Genomic DNA, 20,955 nt, shown 5'->3' on the forward strand with positions numbered 1-20,955 from the left:
GCTGTGCCTTGTAATGCCGCACAGCGTCCTGCTATGCCGCAAACTACTACAAAGAACTGCTACAGACTACAAATGTTTTTCTATTTTTGTTATTGCCACTCTTCATTCCAACCCCAACCGGCCCGTCAGACACCGCGTACCAAGAGCCTGGGTCTGACCGAGGTTTCTGCCTAAAAGGAAGTTTTTCCTCGCCACTGTCGCACTGTTGCTTGCTCTGGAGGAGACTACTAGAACTGTTGGGTCCTTGTAAATTCTGGAGTGTGGTCTATCTGCATAGTGTCTTGAGATAACTCTTGTTATGAATTGATACTATAAATAAAATTGAATTTAATTGAATTATAACCTAACCTAACTCTCACCTAACCTAGCCATAACCTAACCAAACTTAAACCTAACTTTACTCTTACCCACCCTGCAGCCGATAGGTTTAAAGAAATCCAAAAGAATAGATCGATCACATGTTTGCCAGTATCAAGACGTCTAGGAACATCCTTGTGTGCTCGGTCTATTTTTATTTTTTACAAACCATGCACATTAACTGTAACTAAACCAACCTTCCTACAATATCTCTCTCTCTCTCTCTCTCTCTCTCTCTCTCTCTCTCTCCAGATGACATGAATTACATATTAATAAAGCTAATAAAATAAGCTTTGATACGATGGTGGATTCTCACAGTACGTTGTTATTGGCATCCCCCGTCAGTAGTCTCTGTGTGTAAAATGTGTTGGTATGATGAAGATTGTGAACCTCATACTCAAAATAATGAACTAATTAACTATCACCAATAGAGTCAACAGAATCTTCTGCTAGCAATTAATTAGTTAGTAATTCATTCATCTGATCAAACACAGAAACATTAACGTTGTTAAACACACAAGTCCTACTGTGTTTAGCTGCTGGTGGCTGGTCCCCTGCCTTGAACGGAAGGTGTGTGTGTCTGTCTGCGTGTCTGTGTGTGTGTCTGTGTGTGAGTGAGTGTGTTTGTGTGTGTGTTAGTGAGTAAGTGAGTGAGAGTGTGTGTGAGTGTGTGTCTGTAAGTGTGAGTATGTGTGAATGTGTGGGATTGTGTGTGTTTGTGACTGAGTGTGAGTGTGTGTGTGTGTGTGTGTGTGTGTGAGTGGGTGTCCATCACTAACATGTCATTCAGCCTCTTGTCTTTGTGATAACAGGCGCCACACATGGACTCGCAGAGACAAACGGCAGTGATGTCATCACATTTATAACCATAAGATGGCGCCACCGAAAAACAAATTAACACCTTTAATTAATCCATTAAAACTTCAGGCCAAACACCTCGGTCCAACAGCAAAAACTGGTTTTCATTAACAAAACAACAAAAAAGATAATCAAAGGGCATGAATGGTGTCTTGCTACTCTTTTCTCAGCCTATCTAATCATCTGTATTAGGATGTACAGTGGGGTTCGAAAGTTTGGGCACTCCAGATACAAATTTGTATTCATGTGCATAAAGAAGCCAAGAAAAAATGGAAAAATCTCCAAAAGGATTAAATGACAGATTAGACCTTTGTATAATATGTCACATAAAATTAGATTTTATTTCATCATTTACACTTTCAAAATAAAAAAAAAATGCATCTGCAAAAGTTTGGGTCCCCTGCAGAGTTTCTAGCATGCATTTCTACAAAATGGGCATCATCAGGAACAGTGGAAGTTAAAGCAAGATCTGGAAGACCAAGAAAAATATCAAACAGGCTTCTGTATTATCTTTGATTACCTGTAATAGGGTATATGCATTATAATTTAGCGTGTATTACCTGTGATTATATGCTGAGTTAAACTGAACGAGTGTCTCTAAAAAAACGTTACTTTCAGATAAAATACTTTCTGCTGACTATTTCATCAGATATGTGCACACCACATAGGTTAGGTGTCCCCCCCCCTGTGGAAACCTAATCAAGCACACCTGAGTTTCCTCTCCTTGATCAGTGAACCCAAACAACAGAGATCCACTTAACCGGGTCACTATCAAATGATAAAGTTGGAAATTAACTAAACCATAAACTTATTATTATTCTCACCTGGTCATGACCCCCCCGCTGTAGAAACCTAATCAGGCTTAAACCATAAACGTATTACTATTCTCACCCATTCAGGACCGCCCCTGCTGTAGAAACCACATTAGGCACACCTGTGCGTCTGTTACGGTTTGGATTTGTGCTTTGGTTTCTTTTTCTCCTACTTAACTTTTTCGGTCCTGTCTTGTCTTCTTATGTTTGTGTCTTCGTGTCCTCCCAGTCTTGTGTGGTAGTCTCTGTCTTTTGTTCCCCTGTGAGTGTATGGATTTTCCGATTCCTGTTTTATTTTGAAGATTGGTCTGTGTCTTGTCTTGACTCTCTAGTTTTACTTCCAGTCTGTCTGATTGTCTTGCCCCGCCCTAATGTGATTCACCTGGTGTATCACCTTTTCTTCATTGCCTCTTGTATTTAACCTCTCTGTCCTCTTTGTCTCTTGTCAGATTGGTTGTGTTCCTTTGTGCCGTTCTGGTCATTGTCCTGTCAGGAGTTTTCTAAGTGTTGTTCCTGTACCGTTAGTTACTTTGGTAACTCCAGTTTCTATGAGTATAGTCGTAGCCCTCTTCCGAGACATGGAAGGTTCAGACATATGTCCCAGATAAAAGCAGATGAAAGGGCACGGAGAAGCCCAGGAGGCTGCAGCGCAGATGTCGGCTACTGCCATGCCTTTAAATAGAGCCACAGATGCCGAAAGACCCCTTGTAGAGTGACCTCGAATATCTTGGGGGGGGCTCTTACCTTGCGATCACCCGACACAACCTGCGCAGAGCCCATCCCGCCGCTGGGTGAGACGAGTGATCGTGTCTCCAAGCCCATGGTAGGGCTTTCTCGAAAGGGCAGTGGCCAGTCGCCGCCGTGTGGGGCGGAAGCGGTCACTGGGTTAACCCGTCCCGCCGGCATCGCCGTGGGGAGCTGGGTGGTCGATTGGCGTCGTCCACCGTGGGTGGACGCTCATTCCCGCTGCCTGCGCAGTGGAGACGCCGTGGCGCCCCGCCCGCGGCAACGGCCTGGTGTGTGCTTGTGTGTGTCATAACAGCTCTTTGTTTAGAGCAAACACGGGCTGTTTGGCTGAGGGGAAACAGCTCTTTAGATGGGAGAGAGTGGCCGTTAAAAGGGCCGTTGTGTTTCCAACTCTCAGCTGAAGAGGGACAGACGCTCGCCGCGCCACGTCATTGCCACCGCCGCTCCGGAGGCTATGGGGCTGTACAGGACCTTGCGTCTAGTGTCCGCTGGCGGCTAAGACATGTGGAGCCAGATGTTTCGCTGGGCCACAGTCTGCCAAGCCATCACCCTGGACAGCGCCACCGGGGACGCCATGCTCAAGGTAAGGGTGGCGGTCATAGCCTTACCAATCTCCGTGGCAAGCTCCAAGGGGAGCGCCGGGAGTAGTGGCCATCGCGGAGACGGCGGAGGCCAGTAGGGCAATGTTTTTTGTGCCGCCAGCCCTTGGGCAGCACATTGGTGGGCCCGGTCAACGACTTGGGCGCAAACCGAAGGAAAACCCGCGTCTGTGTCGAGAAAGCCTCCTCCACAAATGGCCGAAGCTCTGTGAAGCGCGGCCAGAGTGGGGCCCGAGAAGAGGGCGGCTCCTGGGCATAAACATCACCGCTCAAAAGGCCGGCAGCTCTGCCGCCGCTAGCCTGGCAAACCATAAAAGCTTCCGCCCGTCGATTTAGCTCTTCAGATGACAGGCGGGTGCTAAAACTGGCAGGAGGCGTAGCGGGTGAGTGCCTGGCCGGCGTGAACGGTACCCAGGCAGGCCTCGCAGCGGGGGTGGAGGTCGGGCGGAAGGATGTAGCCGGTCCGGCAGGAGGGGAGACACGGGCACCGGCGGAAAGCCATGAGCTCGTCTTCATACTGCAAAGTTGAAGAAAAAGTGGGAGGCGATCAACGGGTCCGCTGTGTATATATGCAGTAAATGCGGACGTAGTTGAGGCCCGCGCTGGACGCTAGGGCGGAAAAGAAAATCTTCACGACTGCGCATGCGCAAAGGGAGTAACCCAATAGCGTAGCCCTTAGAGGGCGAAGCCTATACAAAATAGAACTATTCTTTCCCCATGAGTTTTACCTGCCATCATACCCAGTTTTTGCTTGGCTTTCCCTTCTGGACCTTTTCGGGATTGTTTCGGATTTTTTGACTTTGTGTGGCTTTCGGTGGAGCCTGTGTTTTTGTTCGCTTTGAATTTTTTGTTAATAAAGCCTTGTAAAGCTCTATCCAGTCTGCTACCTTCTCTGCTTTTGGGTCCTCCTGCCTCATCATCAGAGTGTCCTCTCCTTGATCAGTGAACCGAAACCACAGACACCCACTAAACAGGGCCACTATCCAATAAAAATGTAGGAAATCAACCAAACCATAAACTTATTATTCTCACCTGGTCATAACATCCCCCTCCCTTCTTGCTGTAGAAACCTGAACGTTTAAGGACCAGGGTTTGGACTAACCAAGAACGCAAGGCCTATTTCAATCTGCACATTTTAATCAGGAGTTATTAGTCAGCAATTTTTGTGACGATAGGTTTATTATTGGGGTTGCAGAAATAATTGAAACATGCAAAATGTGATAACGTTGTTGAATAACTTGATAATAATATATCTTGTGATATGTTGTCATATTTCTCATATTTTCTTTTGAATACCACAAAACATCTCTGAGTGTCTGTTGCTATGTGTTTACTGTGCCAGTTATGTGATGATGATAAACACTATATATGGCCGTTTTAAACAGATATGGTGCAATATTTAATCATTTATATTCACTCAAGAACTGATAAGAAAATGATCTGATTTAATAATTGCTCCAAAATCTCACTTAACAAAACAACCAACTCAAGGACAACAGGTTTATTAAATATTGGACTGCTCCTTTAATAAAATGAAACCAGTCTTCTTTTTCTCAGAACTATCTCTCTGAACCCTCCCCCTACACACACACACACACACCCACACACAAACACACACACCCACACACACACACACACACCCACACACACACACACACACACACACAGAGCTGTTATCAGTGTTGTTGTTCAAGCAGAGTGTTGTGTCACACTGATAGAGAAAAGTCATTCTGCTTTTAATGCACCACAGATGTGTGTATGCGTGTGCGTCTGTGTTTGTGTGTGTGTATGCAATTGTAGACCGCAGAATGTTTTTGGACGCAGTCAGAGACGCCCGGCATTTCCTCTCTCTGTCAGCTCACCATGCTAAAATAAAATGATCAGTGTGTATATCTGTACGTGTGTGTGTGTGTCTTGCAGCATCCTGCAGGAAGTGAATGAGAGAAAACAGCTGACAGAGTCATGGAGTTCAAAGGATTTCACTAAACATTGACTATAAATAGTTCACTGTCCATACATTTTGATCATATCTCTCATAAATTCAATTTAAAATGTCAATGCTTGGAATTATTTATCCCTCTGAACCCTGAGGCCATTTTTACAGTTCATTGTCCGTCCGGATTTATTTTATAATAACTTGTAAAACATCAGCCCTGTTGTCTACAGTCAAGATATTATATGATCATTCTTTTCAGGATAAACTGGGATATTAGAATATTTGGGTTGCAGTGAGGTCACTTGAATATTAAAAATGGTTGTAGGACCTTAAAGACAAATAAATAAATAAAACTGAACATGAATCTTCCAGATATGTATTGATATCACAGACAGATAAGTAATGAATAAGCGATTTTACTCTCTAAAACACTTCTCATATGTCTTGGGAGTCACACTGTGGAGAAATGATCATCATAACTTATACAGATGACACAATACATACAGTTTTTCCAAGAAAGTCCAGACGCTTTTGCCCTCATAACATTTACTTATGCCAATAATCAACATAATAATGTCATATTTATTGATATTACACCCACAGCAATTTTACACAAGCATTTGTGTGTCTAAAACAGTTCTCCTATATGCAAAAATAAACATAATACACATTATAACTCATATAAAGCACATACTATTTACATTTCTTCAAAAAGACCAAAGTATATTATATATATATATATATATATATATATATATATATATATATATATATATATATATATATATATGCCAAATCTCAAACCAGTGAGGCCATTTCCTCTATAAAACGGTAGATATCTATCTTGTTCCGCTATAGCATCTTTGATCGCACACTAGACAGTTTGACTGATAGTGTTTAGGACTCCATACTCTTTGTGTGACGTAGTCTCCCACAAATGGGCAGGCTGCTTCCTTTTCCTCCGTACACACTCGGAAAGGAGAGACGCGGCCTCGAGCTAGCGGCATAATTGAGCGAAAACGGGATGAATTATGGACATATAGTAGATAAAACTTGGATGTAATGGTTTGGATTTAATGCGACCCCGAATAAAGGCTGGAAGTTCCAGGCTGGATAGAAAATCCTTTGTAGAAGCTAGAAGGACCCAGAAGAGACCTCCGTAACTGCTAACTCGTCAGGTTTTAGTAGCAAGTTTCGGTGAGTCGCTAACTGTTATGGTTATTACATGATTAAGCTATGAATCAGAGGTGCTGTCTAGGCTCGTGGGCCAGTCTCTCTGTCTCAGAGGGTTAATGTGTGTGTGTGTGTGTGTGTGTTCAATAACTCCTAATTTCCTCCAGATGCAAAACATCTTTGGTTCTGCTCCTGAACGGCGGCGGAGTCTTTCCATGAAAGTCAATGTCTCTCATTTATAAAACGTGCGTACGACCTAAAACCGGCATATGAAGGGTGTAGAACGGACGTAGGATGGGCGTAGGATGGATATAGGACGGGCACACGATGGGCGTAGGACGGTCGTAGAACGGGCCTAGGACGGGCGTAGGACGGGGATAGGACCGACGTAGGACGGGGGTAGGACAGACGTAGGACGGGGATAGGAGGGGCATATGACAGGTGTATAATCTCCAAAAAGAGGCGGCGTCACAGGTGGCCCCGGCTGGCGCTATTTATCGGCCGTCGGCATGGTGTGTCAGGGAAAGTATTCCTGCCCCGAGGAGCAAGGAGAGAGGATGGATCTGCCCAGAGCTATAAGCAAGGAGTGAGGATGGCTTACTGAGGAGATTAATGGAAAATTACATTTAACCAAGGATTTTCATATAAGTTCTTCATAATAACACCTCCAAAGCCTCTCAGAATGTATGACTTCTGCATATGTCAACTTTGTGTTTCTCCTTGATGGGAAACAACTGGGTTTGTTATGACTCCACCATTTCCTTGAAGAATAGATGACGTGGAGCCTGACAGAAACAGTTGCCTTGAACGGTGTTTATCATAGTAGGTCTCAGGTCGGGACCAGAGCCTATCAATGGACAAGGTGTCTGTTTTCAGCTAAGATAAAATGACTGGTCAAGACACTTGAGAAGAAGAGGAGCAGATTCAGAAACACGTAACAGAACAAACTGTCTGCCTGAGGTACACTGATTGTAATGTTTAAGATTAAACTGGTTTCCAAACAAGGGTTTTTCTCCTCTGGGGGGGCACTGCATATAAAGAAGTGTAATACTGATTGTGGGGACACAGAACTTTGGTCACTCTGTAACTCTGTTCATTGTGAAAACTGTTCTTGTCATTTAATTGTTCTCTGCAGAAACCCAACTTTCACCGGAGACTAAACTTTGATTCTGTTATCAGCCTTTCTTTATCTGTTTAAACAGAGTCTCACTTCAAACCAAATTCCTCCCTCCCTGTTCAAGAAACTTCCACCACAGGAGCCATGATTGAGGATGAAAAAGTGAGGAGCTATGCGTGAAGATTGATCACTGAGGAGCTATGAGTGAGGATGGAGGAGTGAGGAGCTATGAGGGAGGATGGAGGAGCGAGGATGGATCTCTGAGGAGCTATGAGTGTGGATGGAGGATGCAGGAGTGAGGAGCTATGAGTGAGGATGGAGGATGCAAGAGTGAGGAGCAATGAGTGAGGACACACAGAGCAGAGATGTACCCACAGATTCTCTAACAGCTCACAGGATATGACAGTATACTGTAAATACACTTCAATTGAACTGAATCCTCCATGTGTATGGAGTATAGCAGACACCTAAACTGACAAATTAGCCCACATTATAACAGTTTTGCCCATTGCTAATTCAAAGTGTAACCATAGCTAAACACATTGTCAACTTTACACAACAAAGATTATGCCCCTTTTTGCTGGGGACCCTGGACCCACTTCGTGGACCCCTGGGGGGTCTCGTGACCCCACACTATGCATTACAGTGTATATATATATATATATATATATATATATATATATATATATATATATATATATATATATATTTCTATATATTTAGAGAGATGGTCTCTGATTGAGACAGCAGAAACTCACTGACAGTTAAGTTAAAGTTTCTCTCTGAAATCTCAGTGGACACAAACAGCTACAGTTCCAACCTGCTGCCAGACATGAAACACATCCGCACGCCCACATAGCTGTGTTTGTGTGTGTGTGTGTGTCTGTGTGTGTTAGTGTGTGTGTGTGTGTGTGTGTGTGTGTGTGTGTGTGTGTATATTTTGAGGATCACATTGCGATTCAGATGCCAAGTAACTTGTAACTGTGAAACCTCTGAATGTGCTGCCATCACATGTGCGTGAGATCAGTGAGCCTGACTTTCTGCAGCAGCTTCATTCACTCTCATGTCTCTACAACAGGAACACACACACAAAACACACACACAAACACACCTGAGTTTACAGGTCTGCTGTAGACAACAGGCTAAACATGCGCACACACACACACACACACACACACCTGAGCGTACAGGTCAGGGATCCACGTGACAACATGAAGCAAAATGCTTCTTTCATTTTCCAAATGAACCAATAGAAATGCAAATGAGTCTGATTAACTTTGAGCCATGTTGTTATTTTTAAAAGACTTCCTCTGTCCTGGAAGGTGATCTAAACTCCTGAATCTAGTCCTAACCCTGACCCCTAACCCTTATCCAATCCGGTTTGTGTAACATAAAAGTGTTCAGTGAGGATCTGGAACAAAACTACAGCGTCTCTACCTCTTAAAGCAAGTACCCAGATGTTTTCAGCTAGCACAGATATTTAAGCCAGTTGCTCTGCCGTCGCTTTGGCACTTGAGATAAATTTAGCAACCAGAGATGGGTGACGACCCTTAATATTAAAGCTTTCCTGAGTCATTTTTAGCACACATACCATGCTAAGCTAAAGCTAATAGTGCTAATGTGACTAGGACAATGCTATTACCTCTGCAGGCCGTTAATCTTTCAGTGTGTCCTGCTCAGGTAGCGTTAGCCAGACTGAGCTAGCTCGGAATGCAGCATATCCCTGATCAGCTGTCCCAAAATTACATCTCAAACTCTAACCCCCACATATCCTGTCAGATAAAACGTCTCTTCCTCCAGCCAATGAGACACTTCGTATTTAACGTTGGAGGCCCAGATACCATGTAGCACAGTAATGCTAACCTCAGCTGCTGCAGTGTGAACATTAAGAAGGCTTCAGTGGACCATGTGTAACTTATAAGTCATATGGTCCTTATGGTCCTCAGCTCATCTCCCAGTAACATATATGGTACAGCTGCTAACCTGAGCTCATCTTCCAGTGACTCATCTGGTACAGCTGCTAACCTCTCATCATTTTGTCCAAACCTCATCTCCCAGTAACTCATATGGTACAGCTGCTAACCTCAACTCATCTCCCAGTAACTCATATGATACACCTGCTAACCTCAACTCATCTCTCCCAGTAACTCATATGATACACCTGCTAACCTCAGCTCATCTCCCACTAACTCATATGATACACCTGCTAACCTTAGCTCATCTCCCAGTAACTCATATGGTACAGCTGCTAACCTCAGCTCATCTCCCAGTAACTCATGTGGTACAGTTGCTAAACTCAGCTCATCTCCCAGTAACTCATGTGGTACAGTTGCTAACCTCAGCTCATCTCCCAGTAACTCATGTGGTACAGTTGCTAACCTCAGCTCATCTCCCAGTAACTCATATGGTACAGCTGCTAAACTCAGCTCATCTCCCAGTAACTCATGTGGTACAGTTGCTAACCTCAGCCCATCACAGTTCGGATTTAATGCTCAATGACCCTGAAAAAGGCCCAGGTCAGGCTGGATAGAAACCACCTGTAGATACTAGAAAGACCCCGAAGAGACCTCCGGGACCGCTAGCTCGTTAGAAGAGACCTCCGGGACCGCTAGCTCGTTAGAAGAGATCACCAGGACCGTTAGCTCGTTAGCTTTAAGCTGCAACAATCGTAAGTTTCTGTGTTTTATGGTTATTAAATGATTGAAGTATTAATCAGAGGTGCCATTTTCACTCGGATACAATTCCTCTGATTCCTGAGGGTTAATCAAATTTCTCAAATTGTTGTTTGTGCTGATTTAGCCCAGAAAATACTCAGAAGCCTTTGGATTAAAACACTTTCCCAGATAGTCTAGTCAAGTGGGACTCATCAGTTTATGGACTTATATCTGATTGGTAATAACTTTCACATCCATAACTTATTGTGATTACACATTGCTGGTCGTCTGTGTGAAATCATACGTCTCTGTGACATCATCGTCTCTCTCCTCTTCCCTCGCTGTCTGTCAGATGCTCATATAGTTCAACTTCTGAAATATTAACAACACTAAAGCAGAACCAGAGAACCCAATTCTGTTGTAAAAGACTTTCACAGGGACATTTTGTCCAAAGACTTTGTTGTAAAAGACTTTCACAGGGACATTTTGTGCGAGGACTTTATAAAAAAGACATTCACTGGGATGTTTTGTCCAACGGACGAGCGCCCGTTTCCACGACGTCACGTGTTGACAGGGTAGTGCCGACCTAATGACATCATCACACCACTTCTACAGAACTACAGGTGTGAAAGTGCTCGTAATCTCTAGAACACACAGTCCTTTGTATTATCAACACAAGGTTAATTTAAAATTTCTCTCACACACACACACACACACACTCTCACACACACACATACACAGACACACACACACACACAAACACACACACACACACACAGTCAATATTGATGGCTCAGGCTTACCTTATACAGTTGTTTATGCCCCAATTATTCCAGTAATGATCAGAGCATTTGCTGTCTGCTTGTCTCTCTGTCTCTCTGCCTGTCTGCCTGTCTGTCTGCTTGTCTCTCTGTCTCTCTGCCTGTCTGTTTGTCTGTCTGTTCTGTCTGTCTGTCTGCCGCCTGTCTGTCTGCCTGTCTGTCTGTCTGCTTGTCTCTGTCTCTCTGTCTGTCTGCCTGTCTCTCTGTCTGTCTGTTGATCTGTCCCCCCCTCACTCTGTCTTGCTGTCTGTCCGTCTGGTGTCTTCTGGCCCTGCCTCGCCTTGCCTCTCTGACTGAAACCTGAGAGGCCAGGTAGTGTGTCATCACACACACAAACATACACACGCGCACACACACACACACACACACACACACACACACACACACACACACACACACAGACACAATCATTAGTTCCTATCAGTTCTTTTTAACACAGAAATGTATTAAGTTCTAGCCTAAATTCTGATATAAAAAACAGACTTAATTAATGAAAAAGTTAATTTCACTTTTTTAACCAATGAAATAAACAGTCAAGGACGTGTTTTGGTTTGTGTGCTTTTATTTTTTCTTTGTTTCTATATTTGCAGTGTTTTCATGTATTTGGTTGTGTTGTGTGTATTTGCACTGGAGATGTGCTTCGCGGTTCGGATATTGGTTTTATACCCTAACCCAGACTGACCATGGTTTAACCCTAGCAATAATGGTCTAGGATTAGGCTTAGGGTTCGGACATTGGTTTTTAACCCTAACCCAGACTAACCATGGGCTAACCCTAACTCTAATGGTCTAGGATTAGGGTTAGGGTCTGGATGTGGTTTTTACCCCCAACAGCAGAGATGGTTTTAATCCTTGGCAGGTCCTGCAGCACATCACCATCAATGTGGTTTATTCACTTAGGTGCAACCTGCCATCATTTTCACGTAGGGGAGACAAGAAATGCTCTTTATTTGAGAATCAAACAGCACCAGTACGTTATTGACAAGGGCGATGGCACAACTGTTTGATATTACATTTTAAACTCCACGGCCCTCAAAATGTTCCGAGAATGGGCCTGGAAAGCAACCGAGCCTGGACCACGGGTCATCGTCGGAGAGGAAGTGGATCCATCTTTTGAAAACCATAGACCCTGCGGGTCTGAAAGATATTAACATGGATCCACTTTTCTTTTCAATTAAGTTTTCTATCTAAACACCCTTCCCTCCTACTGCTCTGGTCTCCTCTCTCCTCGGGTTTTTTCTGGACCACCTCTGCAGCGTATCAGAGTTATTCTTTTGACCCCCCTACATGCTTTCTTTCCCTTTATTTCCTTTGTTTTCCTTTTTGTAAAACTTTTTTACTCTTTTGCATACTTTTTAGATTTTATTATTGTTTGGGTTTGGGATTAATTTCAACCTGCAAAGGGGGTCCTACTTCAAATGTGCACATATTAGATGTAGAATGTGGTCTAGACCTACTCTATCTGTAAAGTGTCTTGAGATAACGCTTCTTAGGAATTGATACTATAAATAAAATTGAATTGAATTGAATATTATGTTTTTTGATAAAATTCTATCACCCTTGTATTGTCCTTCATGTCACAAAGTTTATTGACTTTTCTACTACGCTCAAGTTGTGCTCCGGGTCCCTGGGACCCTAATGTGTATAATTTCAGGTCAACTACCCTGCTGTATATTGTTATTTTATTTTTTCGCTCGCTTACACTGTATTTTCTACTCACATCTCACACAGCACAATTATCCCAAAAGGTTTTTATTCAAAATAGATTCAAGGATTCAGCCGTTTTTTTGCGCATCGTGCCCGCCAAGGTGATGCGCCTCTGGGCTACCAACCGCTGGGCCAGCACGTAGGAGGTAAAAAAGGTAATGCCTGTCACGTTGCGTGGGCCCCTCAGGCCATTGGTCATGCCCAGCACCAAGCAGGTGCCCAGATTCTTCTCGGGCGTGTCGCTCACGGACCTGCCCGTGTAGAGCTGCATGTTCCACGCGTAGCTGATGACGGCGTTGCAGGCCACCCACGACTTACGTCTGTACCTGGCGGGCTTGCTGGGGATGTAATAATAATAACAATAACTTTATAATAACTCTTATAATAACTTATATAGCGCCTTTCACAAACCCAAGGACGCTTAACAAACAGGGGCGGTTAAGAGGTGAAAAGTGTGAGGCCAGGAGACGTAATGGCAGAAGCATCGACCTTAGGTACGCATGGAGATGGAAGCAGAAGACAGAGGAAGAAGATCAAGAAGACAAAGAAGAAAAGTTAAAAAATATTCACACAAAAAAAAAAATTACAACGGGTAACACGGTGAGAAGAATACACACAGCAAAGACACCCACCTCGAAAGGGAACCGGCCGCAGCAGTAGAGATACACAGTCGAATGCAGAACGGTTCCCAGAGACCCGAAAGCAGATGCCACGGTAGTGGGAAAATACAGTTACATTCTGCCCCGGGTCTCAGAGACCCAAAATCCCAAGGCCGCGCCAGTAGACCTATACAGTCAAATGCAGGATGGGTCTCAGAGACCCGAAGGCTGAGGTCGCGGTGTCGGAAAAATACAGTTGAAGGCAGGATGGGTCCCAGAGACCAGAAGACCGATGCCACTGTAGTGGAAAAATACTTTTGAATACTGAGCCGGGTCCCAGAGACCCAAAGGGCCAGGTCCGCGGTAGCAGACGTGACATAAATCGAAACCAATGTGGGTCCCAGGACCCAAATGCCAATGCAAAATGTCAATTAAACTGAACATGTCCCTGTGACCCGATGGACAACACAAGGGTTATACTGTAAATATGTCTGTGTGTGTGTGCATGTGTGTGTATGATAAATATATTTGGTATATCGAGGTCAAGACTTTTTTTTTTTTTTTCTTCTTGCTTTCATAAAATACAATGCAAAATACAGTTGAATACAGTATGGGTCCCAGAGACCCAAAGGCCGATGCCAAGGTAGCAGAGAAATACAATCGCATTCTGTCCCAGGTCCCAGAGACCCGAAGGCCGAAGCCAAGGTAGTAGAGAAATACAATTGCAGGCGGTCCCAAAGAGCCAAAGACCAAGGACAGACCGGATGGACAACACAAGGGTTAAAGATGCCTTGGTGGGCCTTTTCTAACTTTTCTTCTCTCGTATCTATATTTTAATACATTAATTGTAGTTTTTGAACAAAAATGTGTTGTTAATATTATTGTTTTTACACAATGGATTACTTGCCCTTGGATTGTAACACATTGGTACACATGGCATTGATTTAATGCAAGTTACTAACAGTGTGATTTTATTCTATGATGTATTTTTAATGATTTATGGTTACTTATTATCATCTGAAACCTTTTACCTTTAAGCTTGTTTAAACAAAGCAACTTACACTGATTTTAATGTTGTTTTTTTACTTCAAGTAACTCAGACAGTATTTTAAACCTTTTAAATGTTTTATTTTAAATTCATTTGTTGGTTAAATAATGCTTTCAATACATTGAAATATAATATAATAATTATACATCCAATCCATGTTGGGAACACCGGAGTACCTCAAAGAGAGTAGTATCTTAAATCATTAACATCACTTTGTTTTACTTCCTAGAGAGCAGGAAGTGATTCAGGAAGAGCACAAAGTGATTCAGGAAGAGCACGAAGTGATTCAGGAAGAGCACGAAGTGATTCAGCAGCTGAGTTTGCAGGTCACTTCCTGAGAGAGGCTGCCTCCCACTGGTCAAAGAGGAGAAGGAAACAAACTGGAACAGATACTAGAAACTGGAAGATTACAATTTTCTTTTATTATTTCCTGTTCCTGTTTTATCACCCATTCCTTACCCGATCCTAACCCAATCCTCACCTGTTCTTCACGTGTTAATCATATGTTCATCACCCAATCCTCACCTGTTCATCACTCCGTCCTCCCTTGATCCTTACCTGTTCATCACCTGAACCTCACCTGTTCATCACCCGATCCTGTCAACTAGTCTGCTGCTTCAGATCTAGGACATTTAAAGCACGCAACGTACAGCGCTGTGATCACACAGTTAACCCCAACCTACACATTCACTCTTTTGACATATGTATTCCTTTCAATTAAACTCAATAAATTAGTGACAAAGATAGAGGCAGAGAGAGACAGGTAGAGACAGAGAGAAAGAGACATAGAGAGACAGAGGGGACAGAGAGAGAGACAGAGGTGACAGAGAGAGAGACAGAGAGGTAGGGAGGAGAGAGAGGTAATAGAGAGAGAGAGAGAGAGGGAGGAGAAAGAGACAGAGAGATAGGGAGGAGCGAGAGACAGAGAAAGTGAGAGACCAGTTGTGTCTTCTATTTAAGATGGTCTCAGTAAATGGTTTTCTGGGTTGGTTGTTGGAGGATTCAGTGGAGGATTGTGGAATTACTTTTAGATCTATTTGAAGTTCATCTCTCTGCAGTAGAACTCCTGTGAGGATTCGTCATTAGTGAATTCTCTGACCTTAAATGGGCCTGAAGGACTGGGACTTGGACGCTATATAAGTCTACTCACAACGGAATTTCCTCCGTTTCTATCATTTCCTCTCAATCTATTCACTTTCTATTATCTGATTCTCTTAACATCCTGTTTTAATCTCCAGCTTTCCATCATGACGCCCAAAAAAGCTGAATTAAAGAAGGAAGCAGTGAAAATGTCTCCAGAACCAGAAACTGCTAAAGAACCGGATTTCGACCCCCTAACTATCAAGGTCTGTCTCTCTGTCTGTGTGTTTTACCTGTTGTCCTTTCATAGCTGTTATGACAAAACAGGAGTTGGTTCAGACTAAAGACCTGGTAACCCTGACCCAAAACAGACGTTAGTTCAGACTAAAGACCTAGTAACCCTAGTTAGGTAACATTTAAAAGAAAAATTTAAAATTTAATCTAAAACAAATCCTGTGCTCATTTTATTGATGTTGACAAATTCTTTATTATTATTTAAAATTTGTAATTTACTGAAAATAATTAGTTAGCATTGGCATACATTTAACAAAGAAACAAGAGGCATTTCATTCCAGCATTTATCAAACAGCGATTATTATTATTATTATTATTATTATTATTATTATTATTATTATTATTATTATCATCATCTTGAAGGGACACATTTGACCATTTTAAACATCGCAGCTCAACACTTAATGCATCATTTGACATCATTGTTTTAAATTGCCAGATTTTCCTTTTAAACCATACTAGTTTACATACTAGAACCTGTGAGCTCAGCTTACTAACTGCATCTTGATACAATAGCTTGTCTTTCAATAAGTACGTTGATTAAATCATTTTATAATAACAGGAAAATGTTCATAAAGAGATATGATTACGGAATTAGTTCTGGACCCAAAAAAATCAAAAATGGAACTGTCTTCAGTGCAAGGCCAACAACCACTTTTCACTTCAAGCAGCATGTTGTTGAGGTTTATGAACTTGTAGGTTTGTTTTGGGCGCGGTGCATCAAGTCCCACAAGAAAAGTCCTTGAAATACCTCAATAGTTCTCAAACTTTGCATGGATCCTGGAGAATGTGAACGTCACATGAAGTCACTGACAAATCAATGTTGCCTGCTATGTAAAGAGCTCATTCATCAATATGTTCTGATTTCTGATCAGTGTTTTCTTTTTCAGATTGAGTTCAGCACTGATCAGATCGAAGGTAAAACACAAACTCACACGCACACACACACACACACAGTGTGAATATAATCAGAGTGTTTGGTGTGTGTGTGTGTGTAGAGTTTAAAGAAGCCTTCCAGCTCTTTGACAGAACTTCAGACAATCAGAAGATCTCGTTCTCTCAGTGTGGAGACGTTATGAGAGCTCTCGGACAAAATCCCACCAACACTGAAGTCCTCCGAGTGCTGGGAACAACCAAACTTGAGGGTAAAAATATGTATATACTTTTATATTTTAGGGCTGCTTTGTATGAGCAAAATCTGTGATAACATTGAACAACAAAATTTGCACTAAATAAACAGATATTAATGTGTTCTTACTTCTGCTGCTTTCAGTATTCTGGTGAAATATAAATAAGTTAAAACTAATGAAAGGAAATCAATTCCATCATTCTTTTCTTGAACATTGAACTGAACATGAAAGGCGTCACTAAAAAAATACTTAGAGATCCATTTAAAATTCAGTTTTCTGCAGATTTCATTTTAACTACTACAAAAAACTTGGAGTATTTGAAGAGGCTTTCTTTGTGCCAGTTAATATTGCAACGATGGTGAAGAGAATATATTATGCAGCTCTAATAAAAATACATATATTTGCAAAAGGAGCCACTTAGCAGGCAGACAAACTTGAGATCTTACTGTGTCCATGAGCTTTGAGACATTCTGTTTCTCTTGTCTTTGGGAACAGACATGGACAGTAAACTGGTGGACTTTGAGACCTTCCTGCCAATGCTGCAACATGTGGCAAAGTCCAGAGACAAAGTACGATACACAGAGTTCAGAGTCCGGTCTAAGTCCAGGAAGTTCTGTGACGTATGTATTTCTCAGCCAATGTGTGTCTGTTGACAGGGGACATACGAGGACTTTGTGGAAGGCCTGAGAGTTTTTGATAAAGAAGGAAACGGGGCAGTGATGGGTGCTGAGCTGAGACACGTTCTGGTCACCCTGGGTATGATCATCTCTGATTCTGAATATCTTCTTCATGAAGGGTTACCATGTTTATTTATAAACAAGTTAACAGAGCTTTTTTTCTTGAAAGCATGCAAACGTAAAGTCTTAACTTAAAGTCAGCATCACAGATGACATATGTGCTGTGAGAGAAAACAAGAAACACGGTGACTGCAGCAAGTAGGATTTATTCATTTTTGTAGGACAATGCACATCAATCATAATTTCTGTAAATGTCCCATTGTGACCAGGATGGCTAATTTTCAACTGCAGTCCTAATTACCCAGCATGCATGTACCAGTCTTCAGAAGCTTTTATTTTAAAAACGTGTGTCAACAACGCCTAAACTAAAGAAGCACTGAATGCTAACTATGTGGCCCCAATATAAAAATTCTGGTTCACACACATTGGATTTGGTTAGGCACCTGTAAGAACTGAAACCTGATAGGTTAGCAACCATGTTTAACTCAGCTAGTGTTAGCTTGCTTTTTGCTTTAGTTCCAACCTACGGGAGGTTAACGCCGACTGTCGTTCACTAGATGTTTTGAAAAGATTAATGAGCAATATTATATATTGCTATGCAGTGTTATGAGCAGCCTAGATGCAACGTTGCATCTGATACAACACTCATAACCACCAGAAACTCAAGCCTCACTGAGCATGCTCAGATGTTCTATGTGTTATCAGGAGAGAGGATGACAGAGGGGGAGGTGGACAACCTGCTGGCAGGACAAGAAGACACTAATGGATGTATTAACTATGAAGGTATTGCACAAGGACAATACATACAAAGTAAACTCTCAAACACTGGCTGATGGGAACTGTATTTATATCTTTCAGCTTTTGTCAAGCACATGATGGCTGGCTGAAACTAAACGTAAGTGCGATCATTTTTTTTCAGAAGTAGAACGTTGTCTCTGTGATAACAATCTCTCGCTCTCTGTTTCAGGCTCCTACTCAGAAAGAAGTTCCTGCTTTCTCCGTGTTCACGTGTTCTTATCTTTAACGTGACAATATATCACATCACAAATTAAATAAACAATTTTTTGTTGAGAATCCAGTGTTACAATAAAACTTATAAACATCTTTTATCCTCCATTGTTTCAGTAAAACTTAAGGTTTTCACTTATATAGCCTATATATATAGGCTATATATATAATAAATAGCCTCCTTTTTAACATGGTGTTTTTAGGACATATTGGCATAGCTGAGTTGATGAAGATGGTTAGGTGTGTTCAGATCCCAGTGATCTTCCCACGTGTCAGGCTTAGGTCTGGGTTGAAACAAGGGGCACGGGCACAAGGGGACCACCGGTGTGAATAAAACAATTAAAAAACCTGATTGGTTATATTTATATTATATATAAACGCTGTTTGAAAGGAGGCCAGATTAAAAGCAGGTTAAAAGAACCACTTGACAGGTCAAACAGTGGTAGAATAAAACTTTAAATAAAAGGTAACCTCCACTCATATTATGGGTTAGGGTACAGAGAGAAGTTGGTTTGCTCAACCCCTCCCCCCACACCCTTATGAAGATGAGGGGAGAAGGGTGAATCTTTTTTTTTTCAAGTGTTATTGTAAGGTCAGGAATGACATGAACATATTTTAATAATACACATTTCTGTTAATTTAATTTAGGATTTTTTAAGTAATTTAAGTAAGGATTGGGAAGGAATCGGTTTTGGGTATATTCTGGCAAATATTTCTCGAAACAAAACCATGTTTTGAATCTGGATTTATGCCTTGAATAAAGTCCCAGGTTGTTGAGACTTTCATAACCAGATCCTCAAAATTGATCCTTGTTATGGGTTCTGGTTTCTGGAGTGAAGTTCACGTTCATGTTTTCAGGTATAGGAAATGTCTCCTTTTGAGTTTCTCTGAGGAATGTTCTTGTGTATCCCCTTTGTCTCAGGGTTCTCATCAATGTTTGTGTTGATTTATCTCTGATGGGTTTCTGCATATCCTTTGAAATCTAAGGAGTTGGGATTTTAACATTGCTTTAACCCTCTGAGACCGAAAGACTGGCCCACGAGCAAAAACAGCACCTTGGTTTTACAGTTTAATCATTAAATAACCATAAAAGACAGAAACTCGCCAAAAGTTGCAGCTAAAATATAACAAGTTAGCAGTTATAGAGGTCTCTTCCGGGTCTTTCTGGCCTCTACAGGTGATTTTTCGGGGTCGTTGAGGATTAAATACAAACCGTTACATCCAAGATTTATCCACTTTATGTCCATAATTCATTGCATTTTGCTAATTGATGCTGCTAGCTGCCTGCTCTGTGTCTGCTCTCTGTTTTTTACGGAAGTACAGGCACCAGCCTGCCCTTATATATGGGAGATAACTTCATCCAAAGAATATGGAGGTTGAAAAAGGACAAAACTCCCAGTCAAACTGTCTAGTATGCGTTCAAAGATGTTATAGTACACAAGATAGATAGCTACGGTTTTATAGAGTATGATGGCCCCACTGGTTTGAGATTTGGCATGCATTTATATCATATATTATATATTTGGGCCTTTTTGAAGAAGTGTAAATAGTATCTGCTTTATATGAGTTATATTGTTTATTGTTGCATGTAGAACTGTTTTAGACACAAATGCTTGTGTAGCAATGCTGTGGGTGTAATTTCAATAAATATGACATTATGTTGATTATTGGCTTAAGTAAATGTCCTGAGGGCAAAAGCATCTGGACTTTCTTGGAAAAAATGTATGTATTTTGTCATCTGTATAAGTTATGATTATTTCTTCACATTGTGACTCCCAAGACATGTGAGAAGTGTTTTTTTAGGTTTCACCTCTCTGTCTGTGATATCAATACATATCTGGAAGATTCATGTTCCGTTTTATTTATTTATTTGTCTTTAACTTCTTGGGCGGACGGTTCCCGTGCACGGTAAATAAACTCGCCGTTTTTCGGAAGTGCTGACTTTATTCCTAAATTGTAAGCATTAAACTGTCATAAACACGCTCATGCCATACATCCTTTGAAAGCTTTAAGTCTCCTGATTCCATCGAGCCCAAACGAAGCAATTAGGTGACTCACAACGGTGATAATCATGTTCTGAAGTAAAGAAACACAGAAAGATTTGAGTCTAATCGAGTGTGTTTCCTACCTGTCTCCTCGTGTCTTTAATCACAGCGGTGAAAGATCGCTAAAAACCTTAGTTTCCTACATCGAAAACACCATAAGGTATTAGAATATCCAAGCCTTGTAATCCATAATTATCTGGTCCCCTCACAATCTTGTAGTTTCTGGCCAAGTTT

At 41.8% G+C, this 20,955-nt stretch overlaps 2 protein-coding genes across 4 annotated transcripts in view; one reads left to right on the forward strand and one right to left on the reverse strand.

Moving 5' to 3' along the window:
* Positions 1–11,124, reverse strand: part of scn4ab (sodium channel, voltage-gated, type IV, alpha, b) — a 45,694-nt gene extending 34,570 nt beyond the window's left edge. For 2 of the 3 annotated variants that reach the window (XM_034866373.1, XM_034866372.1), the window contains exon 1: positions 885–906. The gene's annotated coding sequence lies outside the window, so the exon portion shown is untranslated. Of the gene's footprint in view, positions 1–884; positions 907–11,056 lie in introns of those variants that run through there. The other variant, XM_034866371.1, reaches the window with a different exon arrangement.
* Positions 11,125–15,525: 4,401 nt separating this feature from the next.
* On the forward strand, positions 15,526–18,771 carry LOC117941310 (myosin light polypeptide 6-like). The gene is made up of 8 exons (XM_034866378.1): positions 15,526–15,773; positions 16,692–16,719; positions 16,800–16,946; positions 17,427–17,500; positions 17,588–17,687; positions 18,374–18,451; positions 18,527–18,563; positions 18,636–18,771. The coding sequence occupies exons 1-7, from the start codon at positions 15,675–15,677 to the stop codon at positions 18,553–18,555; spliced, it is 555 nt and encodes a 184-aa protein (XP_034722269.1). The 5' UTR covers positions 15,526–15,674; the 3' UTR covers positions 18,556–18,563; positions 18,636–18,771.
* Positions 18,772–20,955: the final 2,184 nt, after the last annotated feature.

Source organism: Etheostoma cragini, unplaced genomic scaffold, assembly GCF_013103735.1.
Source record: "Etheostoma cragini isolate CJK2018 unplaced genomic scaffold, CSU_Ecrag_1.0 ScbMSFa_528, whole genome shotgun sequence".
Classification (NCBI taxonomy): domain Eukaryota; kingdom Metazoa; phylum Chordata; class Actinopteri; order Perciformes; family Percidae; genus Etheostoma; species Etheostoma cragini.

Coding starts and splice junctions, on each gene's coding strand:
- LOC117941310 (XM_034866378.1), top strand. CDS start 15,675: ATGACGCCCAAAAAAGCTGAATTAAAGAAGGAAGCAGTGAAAATGTCT. Junction 16,947..17,426: donor GGGAACAACCAAACTTGAGG/GTAAAAATATGT, acceptor CTTTGGGAACAG/ACATGGACAGTAAACTGGTG. Junction 18,452..18,526: donor TGGATGTATTAACTATGAAG/GTATTGCACAAG, acceptor TATATCTTTCAG/CTTTTGTCAAGCACATGATG.